Source organism: Mastacembelus armatus, chromosome 17 (genome assembly GCF_900324485.2).
Source record: "Mastacembelus armatus chromosome 17, fMasArm1.2, whole genome shotgun sequence".
Lineage (NCBI taxonomy): Eukaryota > Metazoa > Chordata > Actinopteri > Synbranchiformes > Mastacembelidae > Mastacembelus > Mastacembelus armatus.
In genome coordinates this window covers 662,369-689,864 of record NC_046649.1, presented here as the reverse complement: position 1 = coordinate 689,864, position 27,496 = coordinate 662,369, and the positions used below count along the sequence as shown (strand labels likewise).

Genomic DNA, 27,496 nt, shown 5'->3' with positions numbered 1-27,496 from the left:
GAACTCCATAACTAACTTTTGTTCGTGTGGAAGGTTCATCATGGACATGAACAAACTGGAATCTGTCCGATAAATAGGATTGGAACCACTTTAACGCTGTTCCTCTGATACCAATCACATGCTCCAGTCTCTGTAATAAGATGTTGTGGTCAATGGTGTCGAATGCTGCACTAAGGTCTAGGAGGACAAGTATAGAAACAAGTCCATTATCTGAGGCTAAGAGAAGATCGTTGGTAACTTTCAACAGTGCTGTTTCTGTACTATGATGTGCTCTAAATCCTGATTGAAAATCTTCAAATAGTTCATTCCTGTGTAAGTGGTCTGATAGCTGCTTAGCAACAGCTTTTTCTAGGATTTTAGAAATAAATGGCAGGTTGGATATTGGTCTATAATTAGCCAAGACTCCTGGATCAAGACTAGGCTTTTTGAGTAAAGGTTTGATTACTGCAGTCTTAAAGGCCTGTGGTACGTAGCCTGATACTAGAGATAAATTTACCAAGTCCAATAAAGATGAGTTGATTAATGGCAGGGTGTCTTTAAGCAGTCTAGTCGGGATGGGGTCTAAGAGACACGTTGATGATTTCGATGAAGCAACTACTGATGTAAATTCAGAGAGATCTATGGGAGAGAAGCAGTCTAAACATAACTGAGGTCCTACAGATGATTCAAGAGCTACTGTAGTAGAAGATTCATTTATTGCAGGTATAGGAAGCATCTGCTGAATTTTATCTCTAATAGTTGTGATTTTATTTGTAAAGAAACTCATAAATTCATCACTGCTGAGAGCTAAGGGAACACTGGGCTCAACAGAGCTGTGACTTTTTGTCAGCCTGGCTACAGTGCTGAAAAGAAACCTGGGATTGTTCTTATTTTCCTCGATTAGTGATGAATAGTATGCAGTTCTGGCTTTACGGAGAGCTTTTTTATATGTTAGTAGACTGTTTGAGAATTGCCCAAATTCAGCTGGTCCAGAACGCAGTGGCTAGGTTTCTCTTACAACAGAAAAAATGAGGTAGGGTACATGGTTGTGTTTTTGAGAAAACAGCATTTATGCATGGTTAGTGAAAAACTAAAATTTTTAAGTCACTGAAATAAGACCATAAAACACAAACAGAACATTGGTTCACAAGACTTTTGAGAAATGCATCTTGTAGTCTAGATTGTTTGCTTTCTTTGAAAGTCATCTTGTTCACTCATTCACAGAAAACAATACACTGATTTAAATTTTGTTTAGAAAACTTGTTTAGAAAAGACATGCAGGAAGGTGTGTCTGATCATGAATAATCATGTGATTCACCTGAGAAGAAAACGACCCGCATAATGAGCCTTTCAGTCAGGAATGTGGCTGAGAGGGAATTAGTGAAATGCAATGCAGATGCAAACTATGAGGACAAAGTAAGCTCTTTGTAGCTGTCCGGAACCATCTGAAGCGCTTCTTCACCTGAGTAACGTGCCATCATCCAAACGTGCAGAAAGAGTGAGTAAATGCTATGATGAAGCTTGACGTTTTATGCCATTTCTAGGGTGCATGTACATAATTACCTGGCTCACCTCAGATTATTTCCATATGAACAGTGCACTCAGTGCGAGGCGGGATCACATTAGCTATAATGAGGTGAGACAGGAGAAACTGTACCGCTCCTTACTTTCATACGGATTGTGTAAAAAGAGATGATTTGTTTTCGGCTTTAATAGTTTCATTTAAATGAAGACATTTCAAGTTTTCTAGCCATATAGTTCTCATTTTTATGAGGCAAGTATTCACTGTGATTCAGGTTGTTTTATTTATGTCTCTGTGAAGAGAGGTGACAGAGACAGAGAAGTCAGAGAGCACACCCTGTCTGCTTTTTTTATTTTACAAAAGCACAGCGCTTTGTTGTTATTATGAGGGTATAAAAAATAAAACTAGACTCTTTACAGAATCAAATGATATATTGCTCTTATCTGTATGATCAAAACTAATGGAGTAATATAAGTTTGTTTTGGCATCATCAGAAGAAGATGCCACAAACCCACCGGCGCGTTCGTCGACCCCTGAGGGTTAACCCATGTCTTTGTGCCTGATTCAGGACCTGGCGGAGTCTTTCATTGTGTTCTTCTTTCGTGCGGCCCCAGACTACCACATCATCGATGAAAACTCCTGCCCCTTCAATTCCATCAAAAAGCTGTTGCACAGTTTTGTGGAATACTTCTGAAGTTGAGCTGATGCCGAAAGGTAGCCTTAGAAAATCGTCCAAATGGTGTGTTAAAGGTGCATAGCTTTTCACTTTCCTCATCAAGCACTATTTGGTAAAACCCAACCGAGGCATCCAATTTAGAGAAGTAACATGCTCCACTCATAGCACTGGTTGTGTCTGATTTTGTTGAAGGTAAACAGGAGATGGTACAGGCCCTTGTCAACAAGTACTGCACTGTCAAGACTCCATCTGATAAAGAACATATCAGTGGGTCATGACAAAAAAATCCCCCTTTGCTTTACATCCTGCTGTAAATACATTGAAATTACTCCCTTTAAGACAAAACCTGAAACCTATACAATGACTAGTCTAGAAAATTGCATTTCCTGTGGAAAATGTGTGTGAATGCTGAAAGCGGAATGAAGCTGCCCAACAATGCTGAAAATGGCTGAAATGCATTGCTGAATAAGCTGAAGGCTTAATCCTGGAAGCTGAAATGTAAAACTGGAGTTGGAAGCTTAAATTGTTTAGTGAAAAAAACTATTCAACATTAAAATTACTTATGCTAAATATGTAACATGTGAACAGTTCTATACAGAGCATTGCTGTCAGACTACGGTGTGAAATAGAAGCTGTGCTATTGTTTATCTGTTGTTCACGCTTGTAGTTAATCTATGTAACTATGAAGTTTTATTGTTATTGTCATGTGTTTAAACTTTGCTGGGTGGAAAAAGAAATTATGTTCCCATTTTAGAAAAACATTTTTAAAACACAATAGGTTACTTTCTTGATTCACACGGCCAGTGAAATTTAAACCAGTCACCAGCAAGGATGCAGCACTTCCTGGACTAATCACATCGTGCCAAGTCACAGTCATGGGATGAAGCAGATGGATTCCCCCGCCCAGTGCAGCAACTCATAAAAAGACAGTACACAGACAGACACACCCTCAACACAGTGAAGAAAATGAACTGAACTGAACTGAACTGAAAAGACGAAGACAACAGAATGGCTGAAGAGAATTCCAGAACAGACTTCTGAACAGAACTGGACAGAGTTCCAGACAGATTCAAAGAAAATTGAGATTTTTAGACTCCTCAAGACCCTCTCTCTCTCTCTCTCAATCTCTCTCTGAGGAGAAGATGAAGGAGAGACTGCTTTTTCTGCCCACGCAGTACAACCAAAGACATCCTCCCTGCGTGTGGCTGTCCTGCATTTGTTCCCTAATTTTCTCTCTCTTTCTCCGTCTCACTCGCCTGTTTCTCTCCCTTTGTTTTCTACATGTATCGCCTTTTTTCTTTTTCCTTGTAACCGTCTTTTCATGTGTAACTTGCCTCTAGCTCTGTTTACACTGTTGAGAGTCGTAATGTTTACCGCCTGGAATGCACAGACTTGATTGGCTGAGTGGTATCACGTGGGATGGCTCAACTCGCATGCAATTGGTCTGTGCGTTTCCACTACCGTAAAGTCTACAACAGCGGCGCCAGTGGAAAATAAAGAGCCCCATTAGGTTTTAAATCATAACCTTCTCTTTTGGCTGTAGGTCCGGGTCTGTATGGGGCAGCTTTTGGGTCCGCACCCGGACCGCGGTCCGCCTGTTAGTGACCTAGGCTGTAAATAGCTGACATAATAAACCATATTCACTACATATATATATTTAAATTTGCCACAACTTTGTCCCTCTTCAATTGAGTCCACGAAGACTGGTGCCTCTTCATCTTCATTGTCACGCTGCTTTTCTATCAGCTGCACTTTTTTTTTGAATAACAGCACTTAGCAAAATGATTCTTTTCTCCACAATTCCTGTAGTCTTTTCCAAAAGCTGGTTACATTTTTAGTGCATGTTTGCTGCCACACTTTCTGCAGCCTTTGTTTTCTTGTCTTGGCTTTTTCTCTTTCACATTGTCCCTTCTTTAGCACGTCAAACTGCATCCACTTCTACCACTTCCTTCTCTTCACTGAAAGTCTTTAGGTGTGCTATTGCACTTTCCAATGCCTGGCAAATTTGTATTGCCTTTTGTGATGGGATTCTTGTTGTAAGAAGTTAATGGCAGAGACCGCAGATTGAATTTCAAAGATGTATTGAGCTAAAAAAACAATGTTCAAAAAGTGAGGTATAATTCCTTGTGTAAAAAAATATGTATACAAATACATAAATCTATGTACAATACTTACATTGCACTTCTACAATCAGCACGAGAGAAGGAAAAAACACAAGAATAAACAGTTCACTGACTCTTACGTTACCTTCTATGTAACTAACAGTCTGACTGACGGACAAACCAATTCCTTGGTCCTCTCTCTCTTCAGAAGGTTGACATGGTAAATTTGTCTAGTCTTTTTCTTTTCAGGTTGAAAAACTTCATATGTGACCAGGGACCATATGTTGGGTGATGGTGTAGGGTCCCTGGCACTTTGCCCGGAGCTTACTGTTTGAGGAGGGAGTAGTAGAAGAACCTTCTGTCCTGGCTGGAAGTTTTGTATCGTGCCTGCTGGTCATACCATGTCTTATGCCTGTTTTGGACCTCTCGCAGGTTCTCCTCAGCCTCCTCTCGGTACTTGGCCAAGCGTTCTCTCATCTGTAAGATGAACTGGACCACCCCTTCCCCGGTTGATGCCTGTTCTGGGACACTCCAGGTCTTCAGCAGTAAGTCCAGTGACCCTTGGACATCCCAGCCATACACGAGCTCAAAAGGGCAGAATCCAGTAGAGGCCTGCGAGACCTCCCGGTAAACAAGAAGGATGAAGAGCAGCCAGCGGTCCCAGTCTTATCCGGTGTCCTCAACAAACTTCTGGAGCATCCGCTTAAGAGTCCGGTTGCAGTGCTCCACTAGTGCTGCATTCGACCCCATTGACCACAATATCTTATTACAGAGACTGGAGCATGTGATTGGTATCAGAGGAACAGCGTTAAAGTGGTTCCAATCCTATTTATCGGACAGATTCCAGTTTGTTCATGTCCATGATGAACCTTCCACACGAACAAAAGTTAGTTATGGAGTTCCACAAGGCTCTGTGCTAGGACTGATTCTGTTCACCCTGTACATGCTTCCTCTAGGCTATGTCATTAGGAAGCACTCTATTAATTACCACTGCTATGCAGATGACACTCAGTTATATCTATCTATTAAACCTGTTAACACAAACCAGTTAACCAGACTTCAAGCCTGTCTAACTGACATAAAGGCCTGGATGACCAGTAACTTTTTACTTTTAAACTCGGAGAAAACAGAAGTCATTATATTTGGGCCAAAAAATCTCAGAAATAACTTTTCTCAAATTATAGCTACTCTAGATGGCATAACCCTGTCCTCCAGCACTACTGTAAAAAACCTTGGAGTTATTTTTGACCAGGACATGTCCTTTAACTCACACATAAAACAAATCTCTAGAACTGCATTCTTTCACCTGCGCAACATTTCCAAAATTAGGAACATCCTGTCTCAAAATGATGCAGAAAAACTAGTCCATGCATTTTTTACCTCAAGGCTAGATTACTGTAACTCATTACTATCTGGATGTCCCAGTATCTCCATAAAAAGCCTCCAATTAATCTAGAATGCCGCAGCCACAGTCCTGACAGGAACTAGCAAGAGAGATCATATTTCTCCTATATTGGCTTCTCTTCATTGGCTCCCTGTAAAATATAGAATAGAATTTAAAATCCTTCTTCTCACATACAAATCCCTTCATAATCAAGCTCCTTCATACCTTAAAGACCTCATAGTACCATATTATCCCAATAGACCACTTCGCTCTCAGAGTGCAGGTCTACTTGTGGTTCCCAGAGTTTCCAAAAGCAGACTGGGAGGCAGAGCCTTTAGTTATCAAGCTCCTCTCCTATGGAACCAACTCCCAGCCTGGGTTCAGGAGGCAGACACTCTCTATACTTTTAAGGCTAGACTTAAAACCTTCCTCTTTGACAAAGCATATAGTTAGGGCTGGCTTCAGGCAACCCTGAACCATCCCTTAGTTATGCTGCTATAGGCCTAGAGTGCCCGAGGACCATCGGTGCACTGAGCTCCCCTACCCTAACCCTGTTCTTTTCTCTCTGCTCTATCCACTCACCCCAACCGGTCGAGGCAGATGGCCGCCCAAACTGAGCCCGGTTCAGCTGGAGGTTTTTTCTTCCATTAAAGGGAGTTTAAGTGCTTGCTCATAAGGGAATTGTTGGGTTTTTAGTTTTAGTTTTTGTAAAGTGCCTTGAGATGATTTGTATTGTGATTTGGCGCTATACAAATAAAATTGAATTGAATTGAATTGAATAGACCATCGGTTTGAGGATGGTAAGAGGAAGTCTTAAGAGCTGTAATGCCCAGCTGCTTGTGAAACACCTGGAAGAGGTGGGATGTAAAATTAGTACCCTGGTTGGCTAAAATCTCATCAGGAATAGCAGGACCAGGGCATGGAGAACAGTTGGCGTGGTGATGGTATGGAGGGGAAAGGCCTCAGGGTATGTGGTCACACAGTCACACACTACTGGAAAGTACTGGTTGGGGTGAGTGGATAGAGCAGAGGGAAAAGAACAGCAACAATAAACAACAAATAGACACTGCAGGTTGGTGGGGCCAGTAACTGCACATCAGCAATATACAGCTCCAGGACCAGGGACACCTGCAGAAGGTACAGAGAGAGAGAACAGAGAGAGAGGGGGAGAGCAGAAACTATAGAGAGTCCTCTATCCACTCACCCCAACCGGTTGAGACATATGGCCGCCCAAACTAAGTCCAGTTCTGCTGGAGGTTTTTTCTTCCGTTAAGTGGAGTTTTTCCTCTCCACTGTCACCAAGTGCTTGCTCATAAGGGATTTGTTGGGTTTTTAGTTTTAGTTTTTGTAAAGTGCCTTGAAATGATTTGTATTGTGATTTGGCACTATACAAATAAAATTGAATTGAATTGAATAGACCATGTTCTGCACTTCCATTGTAAGTTGACCGCAGCAGCTGTGGTCGTAAGGTCTCTGGTGCCTGTCGTGGTGGAAATCCACGAACCCTGTGGTAGGCATCAATGGTAAGGGATGCCGTCAAGCTGAAGAAGGAGTCCTACTGAGTCTGGCTGGCTTGGGGGACTCCTGAGGCAGCCGACAGGTACCGGCAGGCCAAGTGTACCGCGGCCCGGGCGGTGGTAGAGGAGGCAAAAACTCGGGTATGGGAGGAATTCGCTGTCGGTCGGCCTCGAAGAAATTCTGGCAAACCATCCGGCGCCTCAGGAGGGGGAGGTAGTGCTCTGCCAACACTGTTTACAGTGGAGGTGGGAGCTACTGACCTCGACTAGGGATATTGTCGGACGGTGGAAGGAATACTTTGAGGATCTCCTCAACCCCAGGGACGCGCCTTCCATAGAGGGAGCAGAGGCTGGGAGGTCAGAGCCTGATCCGTCCATTATCCAAGCTGAAGTCACTGAGGTAGTTCGGCAGCTCCTCGGTGGAAAGGCACCGGGGGTGGATGAGATCCACCCTGAGTATCTCAAGTCTCTGGATGTTGTTGGGCTGTCATGGTTGACACACCTCTGCAACATTGCGTGGCGACTGGGGACAGTACCCCTGGATTGGCAGACCGGGGTGGTGGTCCCACTTTTTAAGAAGAGGGACCAGAGGGTGTGTTCCAACTATAGGGGGATCTCCTCAGCCTCCCGGGGAAGGTCTATGCCAGGGTGCTGGAGAGGAGGATCCGGCCGATGGTAGGACCTCAGATCCAGGAGTAACAATGTGGTTTTTGTCCCAGTCATGGAACACTGGACCAGATCTATAACTTCTCGAGGGTGCTTGAGGGCTCGTGGGAGTTTGCCCAACCAGTTCACATGTGTTTTGTGGACTTGGAGAAGGCATTCGACAGCGTCCCTCGTGACATTCTGTGGCAGGTGCTCTGGGAGTATGGGGTCCAGGGCAGAATTTCTAGGTGCAGCCAGGGGCCGGAGGGAGTCCAGTTTGCAGATAATGTTGTCCTGTTGGCTCCATCGAGCCAGGACCTTCAGCATGCGCTGGTGCAGTTTGCAACTGAGTGCGAAGCAGCGGGGATGAGAATCAGCACCTCCAAGTCCGAGGCCGTGGTCTTCAACCGGACCTGCCACAGTCAACAGGTAAGATTGCTCATTAAGTATCACAGTTATTTCAGCCTGTGGATAGGCATGCCTCTCTCCATGCACACGTAGAATGTCAGTTTGCACACTATAATTCAATTCAATTCAATTCAATTTTATTTGTATAGCGCCAAATCACAATACAAATCATCTCAAGGCACTTTACAAAAACTAAAACTAAAAACCCAACAATTCCCTTATGAGCAAGCACTTGGCGACAGTGGAGAGGAAAAAACTCCCTTTAACGGAAGAAAAAAACCTCCAGCAGAACCGGGCTCAGTTTGGGCGGCCATCTGCCTCGACCGGTTGGGGTGAGTGGATAGAGCAGAGAGAAAAGAACAGCAACAATAAACAACAGACACTGCAGGTTGGTGGGACCAGTAACTGCACATCAGCGATATACAGCTCCAGGACCAGGAACCCCTGCAGAAGGTACAGAGAGAGAACAGAGAGAGAGGGAGAGAGCACAAACTAGGGGAGAGAGAGAGCACAAGGTTAGTAACATTCAATGGTGGAATATACATGAGGTGGGAGGAGAGAAGAGAGGGGAGGGGGAGGGGGGTGTTAGGGTAGGGGAGCTCAGGGCACCGATGGTCCTCGGGCAGTCTAGGCCTATAGCAGCATAACTAAGGGATGGTTCAGGGTTGCCTGAAGCCAGCCCTAACTATATGCTTTGTCAAAGAGGAAGGTTTTAAGTCTAGCCTTAAAAGTATAGAGAGTGTCTGCCTCCTGAACCCAGGCTGGGAGCTGAAGGGATTTGTATGTGAGAAGAAGGATTTTAAATTCTATTCTATATTTTACAGTTAAAAGTTAAAATCTCCCACTATAATAACTTTATCTGATCTAAGCACTAAATCAGACAGAAAGTCAGGGAATTCAGTTAAAAACTCTGAGTAAGGGACAGGTGGACGGTACACAATGACAAGTAGAACTGGTTTTTGTGTTTTCCAGTTTGGATGTGAGAGACTAAGAGTGAGGCCATCAGGTTAGCCATCACCAGTTTGTCGGTCTGTATCTGGAAGTCCCACAGAATCTTAGCTCAGTCAATATCCACTGCCTTTGGAGGTGTGTACCATTTTTACCTTGGGACCTCCAGCCCATACTCAGCACAGATGTTCATGTACACTATGCCAGCCACTTGGTTATGGCGTCCCATGTATGCCCTGCCTGCTAGCATCTTACAACCTGCTGTTATGTGCTGGATTGTCTCAGGGGCATCTTTACACAGCCTGCACCTGGGGTCCTGCCTGGTGTGAGAGACCCCAGCCTCTATCGATCTTGTGCTCAGAGCCTGTTCTTGTGCTGCTACGATTAGTGTCTCTGTGCTGTCTTTCAGTCCAGCTTTTTCTGGTAGGACTTTTCGATATCAGCCACTTCTTGTATCTGTCAGTGGTACATGCCGTGCAGGGGTTTGTCCTGCCATGATGGTTCTTGCTCCTCTAACTCTGCATCGGGCTTCTGTTGCCTGAGATATTCACTAAGAATTCCATCGCTTGGGGCCATCTTCCTGATGTACTCATGGGTCTTTGCTGTTTCATCTTGGATGGTGGCTCTGACACCAGTCCTTGTCCTCCTTCCTTCCTCTTACCGTACAGTCTCAGGATGCTGGATTTGGGGTAAAGTCCTCCATGCATTGTGAAGAGCTTCCTTGTCTTGACATCAGTGGCTTCTATGTCCTCTTTTGGCCAGCTTATTATGCCAGTGGGGTATGTGATGACCGGCAGGGCGTAGGGGTTGATGGCTTGGACCTTGGTCTTCCCATTTAGCTGACTTCTTAGGACTTGCCTTACTCTCTGTAGGTATTTGGCTGTGGCTGCTTTCCTTGCGGCTTCTTCTTGGTTCCCATTTGCCTGTGGGATTCCAAGGTACTTGTAGCTTCCCTCAACATCCGCTATGCTGCCTTCTGGCAGTTCAACTCCTTCAGTCCTGACAACCTTCCCTCTCTTTGTTATCATTCGACCACACTTGTCCTGTCCGAATGACATTTCAATGTCGTTGCCGTATATCCTGGTGGTATGGATCAGTGAGTCGATGTCCCGCTCATTCCTGGCGTACAGCTTGATGTCATCCATGTACAGGAGGTGGCTGATGGTTGCTCCATTTCGTAGTCGGTATCCGAAGCCAGTCTTAGTGATGATCTGGCTGAGGGGGTTCAGGCCTTTGCAGAACAGCAGCGGGGACAGAGCTTCTCCTTGGTAGATGCCGCACTTGGCAATGGGCTTAAGGTTTGAGGGTTGGCCACTAGGGTTATTTTCCACAGTGCCATTGAGTTCCTTATGAAGGTTCTTAGAGTCCTATTGATGTTGTATAGCTCCAGGCATTCCAGGATCCATGTGTGAGGCACTGAGTCGTAGGCTTGTAGTCAATCCAGGCGGTGCACAGGTTGGTCTGTCTGGTCTTACAGTCTCAAGTGACTGCTTTATCTACCAGTAGTTGATGTTTTGCTCCCATGGTGTCCTTACCCATTCCTTTCTGGCCCCCGCTCATGTATTGAGCCATGTGCTACTGAGCTGACTCATCTTAGCCGCTATGATGCCTGACAGCAGCTTCTATGTTGTGCGGAGGCAGGTTATCGGGCGGTAGTCGGATGGGACTGCGCCCTTTTGTGGTCCTCACTCTGGGTGCGTGGCTAACTGGTTCATTTGAGCTGCTGGGCGCTCATGGAGTGCAGTTAGCTTCTTTAGCCAGTAGGTGTGGATCATGTCAGGCCCAGGTGCTGTCCAGTTCTTCATGTTTGAGACCCTCTGCCAGCCACTGTGGGCATTGGTGTTATGTGATGCCTCCCTCTCCCATATGTTTTTCCAGGATTGTTCAGTCTCCAGCCTTGGTGGGTCTGTTCTCATGTTACTACCCTGCCACTGAAAGTACACTTTGGACGGTTCAGTGGAGAACATCCTGTTTATTCTCCTTGATTCTATTTCTCTGGTGTACCTCTTCAGGCATGTGGCCAGGGCTGTGAGTTGTTGTTTGGCAGTCTCCAGGGCCTCTGGTATGGACAGCTTGCTGTACTTCTTACCCAACTTCATCCCACTTCTCTGCAGTTCTGATAGTTGGCTAAGATCTCTCCATGTTGCCCTTATTTTTGCCTCTAACCTCCTTCTCCATGCAGGATACTGCTCCTTGGTGGTGGTGTGTATTTTGTGGCCAAGCATCTCAAGGATCACTGTTGCCGTGGTATGTATCAGCTTGTTGGTCTCAGTGATGGTCACAGTAGGGATTGTTCGTAATGCTGCATTCACATCTTCTAGCCTCCTGAGACCCAGCCCACTGACTTGTGTCCCTTGTAGTGGAGAGTTTGTTCACACAAAAACGGTCCTATGGTCCACTACAGTGGACATGCTATAAAATTAAAAATAAAAATAAATTTAAAAAAGTCTAAATTGTAACGTTTTTTTTAACCAAAAATTGGTAGGAAATTACAAAAAAGAAGAAATTGGATGGCACTTATTTTCCTCAGTTCTCAGGAGGCTAGTAGACTAGCAGAGGGTACATCACTTAGTCTTGGTAACTGGCTACGGAGGTTCCTGGTGTCCATCGTAGTCACGATCTTCACTCTCAGGTCAGCTGCTCTTGTGTTGAGCATGTGGGGGCTTGTTCTTGGGGCTTGGTACCCAATCTCGGGTGGGGATGGTATTGTTTCCCCCCTGACCTTGCATCCCGACTCCCCCTTGCCGTAGCATTTGTGTTGTATGTCTTCGATCTCCATTTGTGATAGCAGTTGCCGTTTGCGGATGTTGGAACACTGAGCTACTAGTTGTTTTGGCCCTAGTATAGATGGTGGGTTTCAAAGTTTCCATAGGTTCCACATCCTCTTCATGTAACCCCTATCGCTGGGGTTACTCATGTACTGGATCATATATGCTCTGATGCTCACCAGTCCTTGGCCTCCTTACTTCCTCTTAGTGTACAGTCTCAGGATGCTGAATTTGGGGTGAAGTCCTCCATGCATTGTGAGGAGCTTCCTTGTCTTGAGTCTATATATATATATATATATATATAGAGAGAGAGAGAGAGAGAGAGAGAGAGAGAGTCAGAGAGTTTAGTGTCATAGCTTCTACCTGTTTACTTACCTGTTCCCCAAATAACTGTCCAGAAAAAATCCGATGGAAAATCTGATGGAAAATTGATGTCTACAATATTAAAGCTTTGAGAAGAGCCAGCTGAGACCGTTATTCCTGAGTAGAGTTTGGCACCATCTAGTGTTGTGATGTCACAATGACATGCAAGTCCTGCAAAGGGCTTCTGTGTTTCTGATTGGTTGCAAAACTGCAATTAGCAGATGCTGCACACATTTGTTCGATGAGCATCTATTTAACACAGGTGTGTCTGCTGTTGGTTTTCATATTGTGTGCTGCTCTGTTTTTCCACAAGCAAGTTCTCAGGAAGGTAATGCCAGTCTTCTTGCTTTTTAGGACAAAAGACAATATGGAAGATGAACTTTAAATGAGTCTGAGTCAAAGCAAGTGAAGTTTGACTCTAAAACTTCGATAGTCTGATGTATTTATTTATCTAATTATTCATTTTTTAAAAATAGGTATTAGGCAGTTTAATTGTTAAAATTTTGATGAAATCATTAGCTGTGTAAGAGATTAAAGTCTGATGTTTGGTGTGTGAATATTTCAACTGCTTTGAAGTGGTATTTGTAACATTTTGTCAATAAAAGTAATCGAACCTGTTTCTTGAATCCATGCGTGTAGACACAGGTCACTTGCCAGTGTAATAGAATAGATTTTCACAGATCACATTTTGGTTGGCATTTTTATACTGATAAATCAAATTGGAATGCTTCAGTTGTTTTAGTCCCTGCTGTGGTGTTCCTTTTCTTCTTTCTTGTCTTTATTGTTGTTATAACTACTTGTGACTGCTGTTGATATAGTAGGTGAAACAAAAGAAAGCTCATTTATATATTATATAGATGATAGATGCTAATTTTCTAACCATCAATAAATCCCATGGACAGATTCATATCAACATTAAACTCCAAGTGAATGAAAACCTGATATCTTCCTTTCTGCTACAGAGCAGTATGATTGTCTAAAAAGTATTAAAACACATCTGTGATGGTAGTGCCCCCTCTTTGGTATGGGTTTCACAGCAATCCTCCTTCCACACCTCCATGCAGGTTAAACATGAGTTGTCCTGGAGCAAATGGAAGGAACCTACCCTCTCAAAATAACAATGGTCCACCAAACTCTGGGCAGCAGGATCCAGGACTGCACACCGCCATTCAAGATGCAGGACCTCCGTCTCAATCCCAACACCAATTTCCTTCCCGACCTTTCTTGTACATCCATGCCCCAGCTCCTCCACCTTTCTTCCACTACCAGTGGCCAATGCCCTTCTCCTATAACCCATTTGTTGGTCTCCCAGGCATGGGTGAGTCCTGTTGGTTTCTTTACCTCTTTTTTTCTTTTTCTTTTTTTTTTTTTTTGATTTTGAAGGGTTATGTTTTTTTTAAATGAGTAGTATGACACAATGGGAACATGAACACCTGTACAACCTTAGTATTATCTGTGCAATTTGTCTTTTAACTCTGATATTGTTAGGTTTTACTTTAAACATCTTAGTTTTTCTACTTCTCAGGGTATGGTATGGTCATGCCCCCGTTCCCTCCTCCCCACTACATGGATGTTCCAGCCTACATTCTACCTCATCCTCACATTCAGCCAGTTGACTACAGACGTTTGTTGCACCCTCAGGTCCATGCAACCAACACACCCTACCAGAACCCAAACCAGTCCCGCAGAGTACGTCTGCCTGTTAGAGAAACTGTGAATACTGAGGTCCAAACAGAGCCCACACAGCCAGGTGTAGGTAATTATGGTGAAAGAAGCCCACTTGTCAGCTCAGATTCTGGGCATGGAACTGCCTCAAATTCTCCATCTTTAAGCTCAAGTTCTGAAAAGCAAGCCCCTGCTGAATCTGGGATCTATTCTTTACCTAGCACTAATTTAAAAAACATCCAAGTTGATAAGAACTGCACAAATGGCATAGTCAAACACAACTTTAACATCCTGCATCATACAGGACTGAAAAGTGTCCAATCGTCTATCAGAGCAACTCTAAAAACACAGGAGGAGTGTAAAAAAAGTGTTGGTCAGGAGAATATATCCCCTTGCAGAGATGGTCAGTACACTATGGGATCAGTGAGTTCTTCAACTGGTATGGCCCCAGTTTGTAGCTCTTTACAACGTAAGGATGAGGTTGTCAAAGAAAGGCGTGTCTCTGTCCCTGACATTCTGATGAGTTGGGGAGGTGGCACACCACAGGCAACTGTACTGAAAATGGCAGACAAAGCACTGCCTCAGGATGACTGCCAGCTGTTGTCATCTGAAACTGAATTGGAGTATGAAAAGTTAGCTTACCAGGATCCACCTGAGACCAATGTTAATCAAGTGGTGGCTGACAGCACTGACACCAATTATGTTGATGATATTTTAAGTTCTAAGGACAGTGAAAAACAGACTGAGAGCATGAAACCCTTTTCAAGATGTTCAGAGTCCAGAAGCAACAATGAGCCTGTGGAAGTAGTTGGTTCTGTTAGGCATTGCCAACCATACAGAGATGAACTGCTGCATTCACTAAACAAATCCCATAGGCTTCAAGACGATGAGCAAGAAAATGGTAATAAGACAAATCCACATGACAAGGCTGCAGCAATCATTCCCTATCAAATGTCTGTAAATAGTTGTCAGATGAAGAGAAAAATGAATGAGTCTGTGTGGTCTGTGGAGTCTCTGGCTCCCTTTATCCCCTCTAAGGAGTGGTTGCTGCACAATGGCATGTTTGAGCCTGATGTAATAGTTGAGATCACAGAGGAAGCTGAACATTGTAGACTCTCAAACCATAATGACAACCCAGTTGTAACAGCTAGTAAAGAAAGGAGGTGGTCTCACCAGTTTTCGTCTTCTGACTCTGTTTTAATATCTGACAGCTGGCTCGTTTTCAGTACCCCAGCTGAGAAGCCAAGCTCCCTAGGGAAACCTGCAACAGAGAATGATGGCGATGCTTTTGAAACAAGAGGACCACAGCAAAGCCAGACAATGGCTCCTACTGGAAAGGATGCCATAGCTTCCCCAACTTACCTAAAGAGTGAAATAATTGCATTTATACCTAATGAAGATGGGTCTTCTGAACCTGAGGCTAATCAAAGCCCAAACCAGGAATCTTTTATTGTAAATGAGCAGCAGGAGAAAAGCGTGTGTTCTACTGATGCAACACTCCTCTTGAACTCTGCAGCAGAAGAGAAAACCTCACCTAAAGGACAACGGACTGTCCAAAATAATGTGTGCATGGAAACAGAAGATGGAGCATGTGGGAGTGAAGACATCCATCAATGCAAAAATGATCTATTATGCATTCCAGTGGCTGATGAAAAGATGGATGAAGTGTCTCCATCAACAAGACTGGTGGACTGTGGTACCCAGTGTAATGAATTGCAGAAGTGTTCATGTGAAGAATTTAGGGGGAGCATGGGACCAAACAGAAAGCATCATTTTAAATATTCAGGTGATCTTCACCTTAATTCAAAAATCCATGTTTTTGATATGCTCTTGTAATGCATTCACTGTTAATTTTATCACAGATATGCAGAAAGCGAACATTGAAAATGCTGAAGTATACATGAAGAATGGACATGTGCAGAAAAACCACAAGAGGCATGCTCAATGGAAGAATAGAGGTTCAGGTAAAGTAGAATAGCTGTAGATAAAATGGCTTACCATCTGGTCAGTTTCTTTTGAGGCTGATAATTTAGTGGTCCATATAGCAATAAATTACTAATACTTTATGAAACAGACTGAAGTAAATAACAAAAAACCCATTCTTGAAGACAAAAACTAAATACTGCATTTTAATAATCCATACAGTCACAAGTTTCAAAATTTGAATGCACTCTTAATGCATGCTGCTCTGAGGCAACAGTGCATTAAATATCTTGAATACATTTGCTATGCCAAAGACCTGTGAGAATGCAAACAAAAGGTGAACAAGGCAACATTTTCAAATTCTGTTAGGACAGTGTGGTGTGATAGCATTTGATTGGACGTAAGAACAGCACAGAAAAAAATCATACAAAATTACAAATCTCTAATGTGAAATAACCAAACTGTTCAGTTTTTGGCAACAAACTTTGTCCATGTAGGACTCTATAACTCATGGTGAAATGCTTTTAGTAAGGGTCTGTTTTAACAGCATCCATATGCCTACAGAGAAGTACAACAGCCAACAGGAAATCTACAATGGACACTGTGGTAAACCTGGAAAATATAAAGGTGAGAATTGCATCTCATCCTCATTTGTTTTACAATGTGATGCTGGTGATCATGTGGTGCGGTATGCTGAATTCAAAGCCAGTACAACTAGTTTAACTTGGGTATGCCTTTTGCTTTTATTTGGACTTGTGCAAGGGGGGCATATTAGAAGGATATTTTAAAAAAAAAAAAAAAAAAAAAAAAAAAGGCTTTCATGCCTCAGACCAGAGTGAAATCTTGGAGCAGACCAATGAATTGTGCTATATAGGTTAATCTTTACAATTTCTTCAGCTCCTCCTTTAAGTCTATTTTGTAGGTCTGCCCTAATGCTCATATCCAATTATGTTCCAGCAGAAAGCATAAATTAAGCTTTGTAAAGCAGTCTGGGCAACTTGACCATCACCTGAATATTGTAAAATGTAAATGCCTAGCTCGATTATTCTTTCACTAGATGGCATCAAGTCCTTTCATGCATCAGTTTTTTAGCAAACTCTTTTCAGATTTCATCAGCTTTTAATTTTTTGTCCTTTTTTTTTTTTTTTTTTTTTTTTTCTTCCAGGTGGAAGTGGGAGACAACTACAGCACTGATTGTTACAACACTTGGTTTTAGTCAACAGAATATTAAAAACATTATACTATAATCCTGTCTTTCAATAAATGTTTTGTATCTCAAAGTATCATTTTATGACACGTGTGTATGTATATATATATATATATATATCGCTTTTTCCTCAATCCATCAAAAGATCAGATCTGCCTCTATATTGTGCTTGCAGCTTTTGTTTCTGTAAGTTCTTACTGAAAGCCTGCCAATTAGAATTCATACTTATACTGTACCTACAGGGCACTACCAGTTGAATATTTCTAACAAGACGAGCAGAAACAAAAATTTTCACTGCCCTGTCCAGGGAGCTTTTAGAAGGAAAAAAGTTAAAACAGCCTCTGGTTCAAGTATTAAATAAATTCAATTGGGTGCAAAGGAATTTGTCACCACTACCTGAAACAGAGCTTTAATTTCACAGCTGTTGTGATTATAACCCTCAATTTAAAGCAGTGAACAAAAGCAAAAAGTACATTTCTTTAACATACAGTATAGGAAAGTAAAGCATTGAAGGCTTAAAGGAAACAAATTCTCAAGGTTAACAAAATGGTTTGCTGTAGTCAAGGCCACATTTACAGACCCTAATACTCTAATTTTTTACCTTTTTGTCAGATCGTCCCTACCTTTCTTCCATCACCGTTGTTGCTTTTTTTTGGGGTGGTTTTTGCCTTTATTTTGATAGGACAGTGGAGAGACAGGAAATTAGGGGGACAAAGTGAGGGAAGAAGACAGGCGGGTTGCATATAACGGCCAGCTCGGGATCGAACCGGCGTCCCCTGCGTATATAGACAGGCGCGCTACCGTTACACCACCAGCTTCCCCCACTGTTGTTGCTTTTACAAGACTACGCCTTTTCAAACCTGCCTTTTCACTTGTCTCTAACCGGACAATCTTTGGTGGGTGTGTCTAACCGGCAAATACTGTTCTTATGGTGAAGGGCTGAAAAGCCTACCATTTTTTTCAATATATACAGAGGAGTCATATTAAACATATCAATTCTGGTCACAGATTGGATATGAACTAGATCTATATGTGCAAGTTCCAAGAATGGATTTGGAAAAATCTTGTTTGGCTTGTTCAGAAATCCATAAAAAGATATCTTGTGATTTGAGCCACTTCAGCAAGTAATGTGAATGTAGACCAATTAAGGTGAGACTTCTGATATGAGTGTTAGGTGTGAGTCATCCCCCATTAGGGCAATCTCATCTAGCAGGAAGTCAATGTCCTCTTGCTGTGTAGCAGGATTGGAGAACACACACCTGAAGAAATTGACTTTGATTCCCAAAAGCTGATAGCCAATCAGAACAGAGCCCTTCTTCATCATTCTGCATTTGATGTGAGGTGCCACCTGCAGACATAGAATGAATAGCCCCATCAGTACGAATTTCTTTTCCTTATTTTGTCTCTTTTCATCCATTTTTAATATTCATAGATTTATTCTGTGCCTTTTAGTGGATGAGCCACATTGATGTTGTGTACTGACCTTATGGAATATTTTATCTCTGTTGGGCCAGGTGGCATACCTCTCAAACTGGAAGGGATGTACTAGAAACACACATTACTGTGTTCTGGCTGTGACAGGGAGGCAGAAGGCAAACATACCCAATAAAAACTGATTGGTGATAGATTAAAAAAGACTCAAATAAGAAGACAGTAGAAGAAATTAACTAAAAGCTTATTGGTCAAAAACAAAAAACTAGAGCCAAATACAGTTATATGCAAAAGTTAAATATTGTGTAATGTGTAATAAGTGAAAAATCAAACCAAACATTAAGGTAAGCTTTTATTTAACTGTAAATGCACTTTTACTTTCTATTTTATCAAATTGAAATGCAGTGTGTAGGATTTAGTGGCTATGAGGCAGTAGATAGCAACCATCTGAATATCCTTTTCAGTGAGAAAGAGCCTATGGTGTCCATCCTATGCCATGTCATCCAGCAGCAAGTTATAAGGTTGCTTTACATAGCAATACATTTAGAAATGTTATTTCTTTTTAGTATTTAAAACTCTAAGTCAAAGCTTCCATGTAAGACAGCAAATATTACCTTTCCCACTAATGTCTGTATAGATTCTCAGGCTTTCAGGTGAAGTTATTTAGAAGCTGATTCATGGCAACTGGACGTTGTTCTTGTTGAGTTGAAATGTTTCACCACTCATCTAAGTGGCTTCTACAGCCTGAGTGAGGTTGATTAGAGATCTCAATTTATCATCCAGATTGGTTTCACTTCACACCTAGTCTGAATAGGAATGTTACGTGAAGAATAGAAGTGATCAGTTATAGGTTCATTTATTATCTAATGGTCGATTCTTGTGATCGCTCCGATCTCCAAACTGTGTGTGTGTGCCCTCCCAAAACGATGTGTGAAGTATTGTTTGTCCTCCTGGGAATCGATAAGAGGGCAGCCTAGTAGATGAAGTATAGAAGCCAAGTGCGCAGATGATGTCACTGTCACAACCCATATTGCTGTTTTTAGATCAGGTGATAAAGATACCCTTAATTAAGCTGGGACAAACCTGTCAATGTCCCATAGTGATAAAGTGCTTTGAATGGCTTGTCAATGTGCACATGATAGCTAGCCTTCCAATGTCATTGGATCCATTGAAACAAGCTTACAATGTAAACCCTTCCACAGAGGATCTAATAGTCTCCACACAGTACTCACCTAAAGATATCTATGTCAGGGTTTGTAGTTCTCAGGTGTGGACCCAAATGCAGACAGCAGTGGGGGATGGTGCAAAGATAGGGGTTTATTATGAACCAGAGTAATGAATAAAAAGAGACAAAGCCAACAGTGAACAGGGTGACACAGGGATGCTACACTACAAAAACAAATAAAATGAAAAGTGAAATGGTGTACAGCAGGGGTCTCAAACTCCAGTCCTCTTGGGCCACTGTCCTGCTTGTTTTCCAACTATCCCTGCCCTACCCACTGCTGATTACCTGGATCAGGTGTGTTCAGCCAATCACAAGTTGAAAGGGCAGAGATAGTTGGAAAAGAAGCAGGACAGTGGCCCTTGAGAACTACCCTTGAGGACTGGAGTATGAGACCCCTGGTGTACAGGGAGGAAGTCAAACACCTAGTGTGCTGATGTAAGGACAATAATCAGATGCACAATATTGACAAAGCTAAAGAAATGATCATCAACTTCAGAACGCCACAGTATAAGTACAGATCCTTTAATTTTAATGGTTCTGCAGTTGAAAGAATAGAGAACATTGTGTTCCTTGCAGTGGACCATGAACACCACCAGAACAGTCAAACAGGACATCACCCTCTTCAAACATTTTTAAAACAGTTTACAGAAAGAAAGCTGAGTCAGTGTTTACATAACATTACCACTTGATACTCAACAACAACAATGACATTCAAACTCTACAGAAAACAGTTAAGGCAGCTTAAAGGATCATCAAAGTCTCTATACTCTTTATTCAGAATCTTTAGTCAAATCAAGTCAAGCAGCTTCTGGATACTGGGTAGTCTATTTCTACATTAGTTTTGAAACACATCTATTCATTTTCTTTTAATACAATTTTATCTTTTTGTAACTGTGATTGTTTAAAATTAGTGTTCACATGCACTTAACAGTCTGTATGGTAAGACGACAATAAACTGAAACTGAACTATTGAATTACTTCAAAGTTCCTTTACAATGTCTACTTTTTGTTCATTCAATATATGTTAACATTTTAGTTAGTGTTAATGTTCTGTGTTGTTATTGTTGTTAATGTGCAATTGTTTGTCTTAGTTGTGGTAGCAGACATACATGTACACATTTAAGCTTAGCTTACTGCTCTCTTTTTAATGACGAGTGCAGTCACTTTATTTATGCAATTTTTTGCTACCTCATTTATTTACAGTTGCTTCTCTCCATAAAATGAAACTGCTGGTTAAGAAACTCAGGCCAGCAAGAAGATTATAATGTATAACTCTTTTATGCCTGGAACAATGGTTGAATTTGTTATGTTTAATAATTCTCATTAATAATTCCCCATCCGTGCACATCTGAACCATTGTTGAGACATTTTACTTATAATCACAAAGGTTACTTCATAGTGTAATTAAAGGAAAAGTGAGAGTGTCATCAGAGTCATTAGACTAATCATGATAGCTAGATGCTCAAAGTATCATATTAATCAACAGTTTATGAGAAATTTTAAGTGCTGGACAAGCCAACATTGTAATCACTGAAACGAGCTGTCATGTCATCATTTGGTGTTTGTGCAGATTGTAGCCAACTGTCTCCCCCTGACGAATACCAGTGTTTGTGTGTTCATTGTCTTAAAGTGTTTCTTCTGCTACAAGTACACACTGCTCATGAGTGTTTCTTAGTCTATGGAAGGTCGGTCATCTGACCTGTGTCAATAGAATCTGCAGCATTTCCTACTATTTTCCTACTAAGTTTAGAGACCAGAATGAGCAATTAGCAGGCCCTGTTAGTTAGCGCTCCAAATGTAGTCACAACCTAACTGGTCAGAACCCGGCACCTTCTCCACCTTCTCCTCAGCCCCTCTTCCTTCCAATAATTTATAATTTATGTTGGAGACTTTATGATCAAACACGTCTGTTTCTTTAACGTGGTCACTCACTCTTAGTCTGTTAGAATCCTTGCCTCCTTCTATCGTCCAGGTTATTGTTCATGTGAGATCTTGTGACACGACTCTTCAACACTCTGAACTGACTAAGAAAGACTTCAATGTCCTTTTTAGTTTTCTATGATCCTGTGGCAAGTCTGTCTTTATCTCTGGCCCTATTCCCATCTTAGGTAGAGGAATTGGGCGCTTCAGCAGAATCCTCAGCCTTCATACTTGGCTCCTGTCTGCCTGCAAGTCGCACCATCTTGGTTTTTGTTAGAGAAATTAAAATGTTTACCCTCCTGTGACCTGATCCACCTTACTTTAGTATAACTGAAACACTTCTGAATAGGGCCTATTGTGTATTGTGGAAATATAATTGTTGCTCTTGTAACAGATATGTTAATTTGATTTATATTTCACCAAAACCCCAATCCCTTTTTGTTAGAAGTGTACGTTTTTGTTTGTATAATGTAAATATGTATTTTATTTTCAAAGGAGCTTTTATTTTGACTACAGGAGGAGCAGATGTAGGGAAGATCAAAGGAGTAGAACCAGTTAAAATAACACCAAAAGGTACCTTCAGGCCCTTTCAAAGACAATATCCACTAAAACCTGAAGCTGTTGAAGGAATTAAACCAGTATTTGACTCACCATTGTTTCCTGTTAAAAAGGCTGCCCCATCCACTGCCTGGAGGATGGTGCAGGACTTACAGGCTGTAAATAGAGCAGTGATACCTAGAGCTCCACTGGTACCAGACCCACACACCCTGGTGAATGACGTGAAGTCCAGCTCAAAGTAGTGTACTGTCATTGATGTGGCAAATGCATTTTTCTCTACTGAAGTTGACAAACAATGACAATTTTGGTTTGCATTTGAGTTTTTGGGCAAAAGATGGACTTGGACGCGGATTCCACAGGGTTATTGTGAGTCTCCTACCATCTTTTCCCAAGTAATGTCTGCTAACTTAGCTAAGTTTTCACAGACACACTTAAGTTTCTAGCAGAACAGGGACACAAAGTGAGTAAGAACAAAGTGCAGTTGTAAAAAAAAAAAAAAACATGTAGATACCTAGGTCACGACCTTTCACAGCAAGGGAGAGCTGTAGACTGAGACAGAAAAGAGGCTATACTTAAAGCACCAAAACCACAAACTAAAAGACAGATGATGTCTTTCTTAGGTATGACAAACTTCTGCAAGCATGGATAACAAAGTATTCAGAGTTATCTAGTCCATTGTTGAAACTGATTTATGACACACCTATGGCAACCTATGATAAAATAAAATGACTGAAATTGCCTTTAATGATCTTAAAAACACCCTGACCAGCACCTATAGGACTGCCTAACTATGGAAAATGTTTTATGCAAACTGTTGATTGTAGAAATGGTCACATGACTTCAGTGCTGACTCAGCCTTATGGGGACAAAAACAGGCCTATTGCTTATTATTCTACCCAATTGGATCCAATAGCAAGAGCAATGCCTGTATGTATTCAAGTTGTTATTGCAGCCTCCATGGCAGTCCAAGCTTCAGCAAGCATCGTGTTGTTCCATCCTCTGACACTAAAGGTTCCACATGCAGTCTCTGTCTTGTTGTTGCAAAACAAGATAGCATACATGTAGTGATGGGCAAATGATACCGAGGCTTTGAAGCTTGTGTCACTCTTCCTGAAGCGGGGTGATTCGAAACACTTGTATCAAAACACCAGTGTCACATGACTGAACGTCATCACAGTTTCGCTTCGCGCTTCATTGCTTCAAAATGTTTCAAAGCTTTTCAATGGCTCATAGTGTTTCAGTGTGTGTCATTGGCTCATGGCGTTTCAATGCATTCTGAGGCAATGACAGCTTGACAGGTTTGACAGATTTGAGTGGTTTGGTGCCATACCAGCTATATAAGATGCATCATTCTGCTTCAGGATTTGGAGAGTGAGAGTGAGAGTATTTTGGCAAGTTTCACGGCGAGTCCCACCAATAAGCGACGTTCTAAAGTTTGGGATCATTTTGATCTCAAGAGGTCTGAACTTTTATTGCTGTCATGGGATTGAAACAGTACCAGTGCTTCAGTCGTGCTCTTCAGAGGTTGCTATGGCTTCAGTTGTCCACCAGATGTCACTGTCACTGAAGTCTCGAAGCTTTGAATCTTTTTCGGCACAATTGTTAGGAAAGCCTCAGTGCTTCATGAGGCTTCACTTGCCCACCACTACATACATGTCACCAGCTAGACATCTATCCTGCATGACTACATTGCTTTCACAACCATATCTCACTATTGAGCGATGTACAACTCTCAATCCTGGTACACTAATGCCTACAGCCGAGGATGGGGACCCACACGACTGTGATGCTGAAACTGAGAATAGAGTGTTGCCCAGGGCTGATTTAACTGACACACCTTATAAAGATGCTGAAATGACAATGTTTGTAGACGGATCTAGTAAGAAAAATCCGGACGGATCCAATTCTACAGGTTATGCCATTGTCACACTTAAAGCAGTACTTAAAGCTGAACCACTGCCATCAGACTTATCAGCTCGAGCTGCAGAACTGATTGCTCTAACTGAAGCATGTAAATTAGGAGAAGGAAAAGTAGTTAATATCTACACTGACAGCAATTATAGATTTTCAACTGTACATGTGTTTGCTCAGCAGTGGAAGAACAGAGGAATCATTACATCATCTGGTAAGCCAATCAAACATAAAGATCTTATTTTACAGCTGTTAGATGCTGTGTAGCTGCCTAAAAAGGTTGCTAATTGTAAGTGCGACACAAATGTGAGGACTAGATATGATTTCTTTTGGTAATTGTAAAGCTGACGAAGTTGCTAAATTAGTAGCAAGAGAATTAGTAGCAGAAACCACTGCCTTTACAAGTTACATGAGCAGTTACTGATGAGCAGATACTTAAAGACACGCAGAACAGTGTACCTTAAAAATGAAAAGACTTATGGGTAACAACAAAAATAAAGAGAAAAGAGAGTAAATTAAATGACAATGAAAAGATGAAAAGTAGTGTTACCTAAAAGTTTATTTAGATACGCAGCTGTACTGACGCATGCTAATGTGCATAGGTCAGCAGGAGGGATAGTAGGATTAGTAAACAAAGTGTTTCCAACATATGGTTTTACAAACTACTATAAAAAAATTGTTAACATTGTGACGGTCCCCGTCTGGTGTCTGTTTTGGTGTTTTGTTTGATTGGCTGTTTTCCAGGTAGTTGGAGTGAGAAGTTGTGATTGGGGATGCTGTACACCTTGTTTGGGTGGGGCTGGCCAGATTTAAGAGGGAGTGCCCGCGCGGACAAGAGAAGACCAAACCAATAGAGACCTCGCATGAGATGATTGGCTTTTGTTTTGAGCTTGGACTGGATTGAGTTCCGATTAGCAAGCTACTTGTATTTTTGATCTGTTATTTGATGCCTTTGACATACCCCTAGACATTGGTTGCTCACGTTTCATTAAACTTTTAGAAGAATCTTGGTTTCATTGATTCTTTTGTCGCGTCCCTTGAGCCAGGACGTGACAACAATCTGAAATATGTGGAAAAATAATCCACAGGGACAGATTGTGACAAGAAATAGTGGAAAGTTTCCACTACCTGAATATCCTTTCAACACATTTGCATGGATGGAATTAAATAACTGTGAGGGAAAGAAATACTGTTTAGTGATCATTGATGCGTTAACTAAATGGATTGAAGTGTTTCCAGCAAAGCATCCTGATGCACTAACAGCAGCTAAAACACAGACAACTACTATTACTCCCAGATTTGGAATTCCAGAGAAAATCTATTGTAATAATGGTACACATTTTGTAAATCAGGTAATTAAACATCTGACTGCAGTGTTATCATCTTCCTGAGTTAAAACCATTCATTAAGGAGGATGTTCACATGACTGAGACCATTGCTGATTACATGGGAAAAATGTTGAATAATAAAAATGTTGTAAATGTGATTAATGCACAACAGGAGGGTCCTGAGCCTGAACCTGACTCTAGAGTGAAACCAGGAGAATTGGTCTTTGTAAAAATCATCAGGGGCAAGTATTGATATTCTCTGTGCTGAGAAGGACCTTACCAGTACTGCTGTCCACACCCATGGTTGTGAGAATTGTTGAAAGACCTTCCTGGTCTTAACACACTGTAAAGAGGTAAAATTACTGTCTGAGACATTCTGTCAAACCAGCAGGGACTCACTCTAAACTCCAACTAACCTGTGGTGAAGTCTGACCAGCGATGACATGTTTAGCCGCATGTCGTCGTTCCGTCGCTGGCTGTCTAGGTGGTGTCCAGCAAACGATGTGGGCTTCATAGACAATTGGGCCACTTTCTGGGGAAAACCCGGTCTGATAGCGAGAGATGGCATCCATCCCACTTTGAATGGTGCAGCTCTCATCTCTAGGAATTTGGCCGAGTTTCTTAGCCGACCTAAAGCCTGACAATCCAGGGTGGGGACCGGGATGCAGAGACTCAGTCTAAAACGCTTCTCTGCAGTTTCCTTAGAGCCGCCGCCCCCTTCAAACCACATAGAGACTGTGTCTGCCCCTCGAACATATAAATCAAATAAATCAGAAGTTAACAGAAGAGGAGTTATTCATAAAAACTTAATAAAAATTAAGACCACTCCTCTTATTGAACAGAAAAACAGAACTGTCAAATGTGGATTATTAAATATTAGGTCCCTTTCTTCTAAATCTCTGTTAGTAAATGATTTGATAACTGATCACCAAATTGACCTACTTTATCTTACTGAAACCTGGTTACAGCAGGATGAATATGTCAGTCTGAATGAATCAACCCCCCTCAGTCATAAAAATTATCATGTTCCTCGAAGCACAGGTCGAGGTGGAGGAGTAGCTGCAATCTTCCAGTCAAACTTATTATTAAACTTTCATCCTCAGAACAGTTATAACTCATTTGAGAGCCTCACTCTTAGTCTCTCACATACAAACTGGAAAACACAAAAACCAGTTCTACTTGTCATTTTGTACCGTCCACCTGTTCCTTACTCAGAGTTTTTAACTGAATTCCCTGACTTCCTGTCTGATTTAGTGCTTAGATCAGATAAAGTCATTATAGTGGGAGATTTTAACATTCATGTAGATGTTGAAAATAACAGCCTCAGCATTGCATTTAATTCTATATTAGATTCAATTGGTTTCATTCAAAACGTTAATAAACCCACCCACTGTTTTAATCACACCCTTGATCTTGTTCTGACCTATGGCATCGAAATTGAACATCTAATAATTTTTCCCCCAAATCCTGTTTTGTCAGATCATTCTTTAATAACTTTTGAATTTAAAATGATGGATCATGCAGCGTCTGGAAGAAAATTCCACTACAGCAGATGTTTATCCGACAACGCTGTTAATAAATTTAAGAAAATGATTCCATCTTTATTTGCATCTATGCCAAGTATAAACACAGTGGAGGGCAGCTGCCTCAATCCCACTCCCTACCAAATTGATCATGTTGTTGACAGCGCTGTAACCTCACTGCGTGAAACGCTTGATTCTGTAGCCCCTCTGAAAAAGAAGTTAGTGATTCAGAGAAGACTAGCCCCATGGTATAATTTACATGTTCGTACCTTAAAGCAGGCATCACGAAGGCTGGAAAGGAAGTGGCGTTCCACAAACTTAGAGGAAATTTTTCTAGCCTGGAAAAACAGTCTACTAACATATAAAAAAGCTCTCCGTAAAGCCAGAACTGCATACTATTCATCACTAATAGAGGAAAATAAGAACAATCCCAGGTTTCTTTTCAGCACTGTAGCCAGGCTGACAAAAAGTCACAGCTCCGTTGAGCCCAGTG

The 27,496-nt window shown here is 41.8% G+C and overlaps 1 protein-coding gene and 1 long non-coding RNA gene across 3 annotated transcripts; both read left to right on the top strand.

Moving 5' to 3' along the window:
- The first annotated feature begins 13,267 nt into the window (after positions 1–13,267).
- Positions 13,268–15,747, top strand: buc (bucky ball). Of its 2 annotated transcripts, none has more exons than XM_026312828.1 (3): positions 13,268–13,630; positions 13,838–14,064; positions 15,189–15,747. In XM_026312828.1, the coding sequence occupies exons 1-3, from the start codon at positions 13,315–13,317 to the stop codon at positions 15,213–15,215; spliced, it is 570 nt and encodes a 189-aa protein (XP_026168613.1). In that variant the 5' UTR covers positions 13,268–13,314; the 3' UTR covers positions 15,216–15,747. The 2 variants fall into 2 exon arrangements, with proteins under 2 accessions (XP_026168613.1, XP_026168612.1); XM_026312827.1 differs by having other exon boundaries at positions 13,838–14,068.
- LOC113133845 (uncharacterized) lies at positions 15,748–17,096 on the top strand. Its single transcript, XR_003296023.1, has 3 exons — positions 15,748–15,941; positions 16,465–16,527; positions 17,066–17,096. It is a non-coding gene; the product is annotated as an uncharacterized LOC113133845 (long non-coding RNA).
- The last annotated feature ends 10,400 nt before the right edge of the window (positions 17,097–27,496 follow it).

Excerpts from the sequence above, each read along its gene's own strand:
- buc (XM_026312827.1), top strand. The coding sequence starts at position 13,315 with ATGGTAGTGCCCCCTCTTTGGTATGGGTTTCACAGCAATCCTCCTTCC. Across the intron at positions 13,631-13,837 it reads TGTTGGTCTCCCAGGCATGG|GGTATGGTATGGTCATGCCC; the intron begins GTGAGTCCTGTT and ends TCTACTTCTCAG. Across the intron at positions 14,069-15,188 it reads GCCCACACAGCCAGGTGTAG|CTGGCTCGTTTTCAGTACCC; the intron begins GTAATTATGGTG and ends AATATCTGACAG.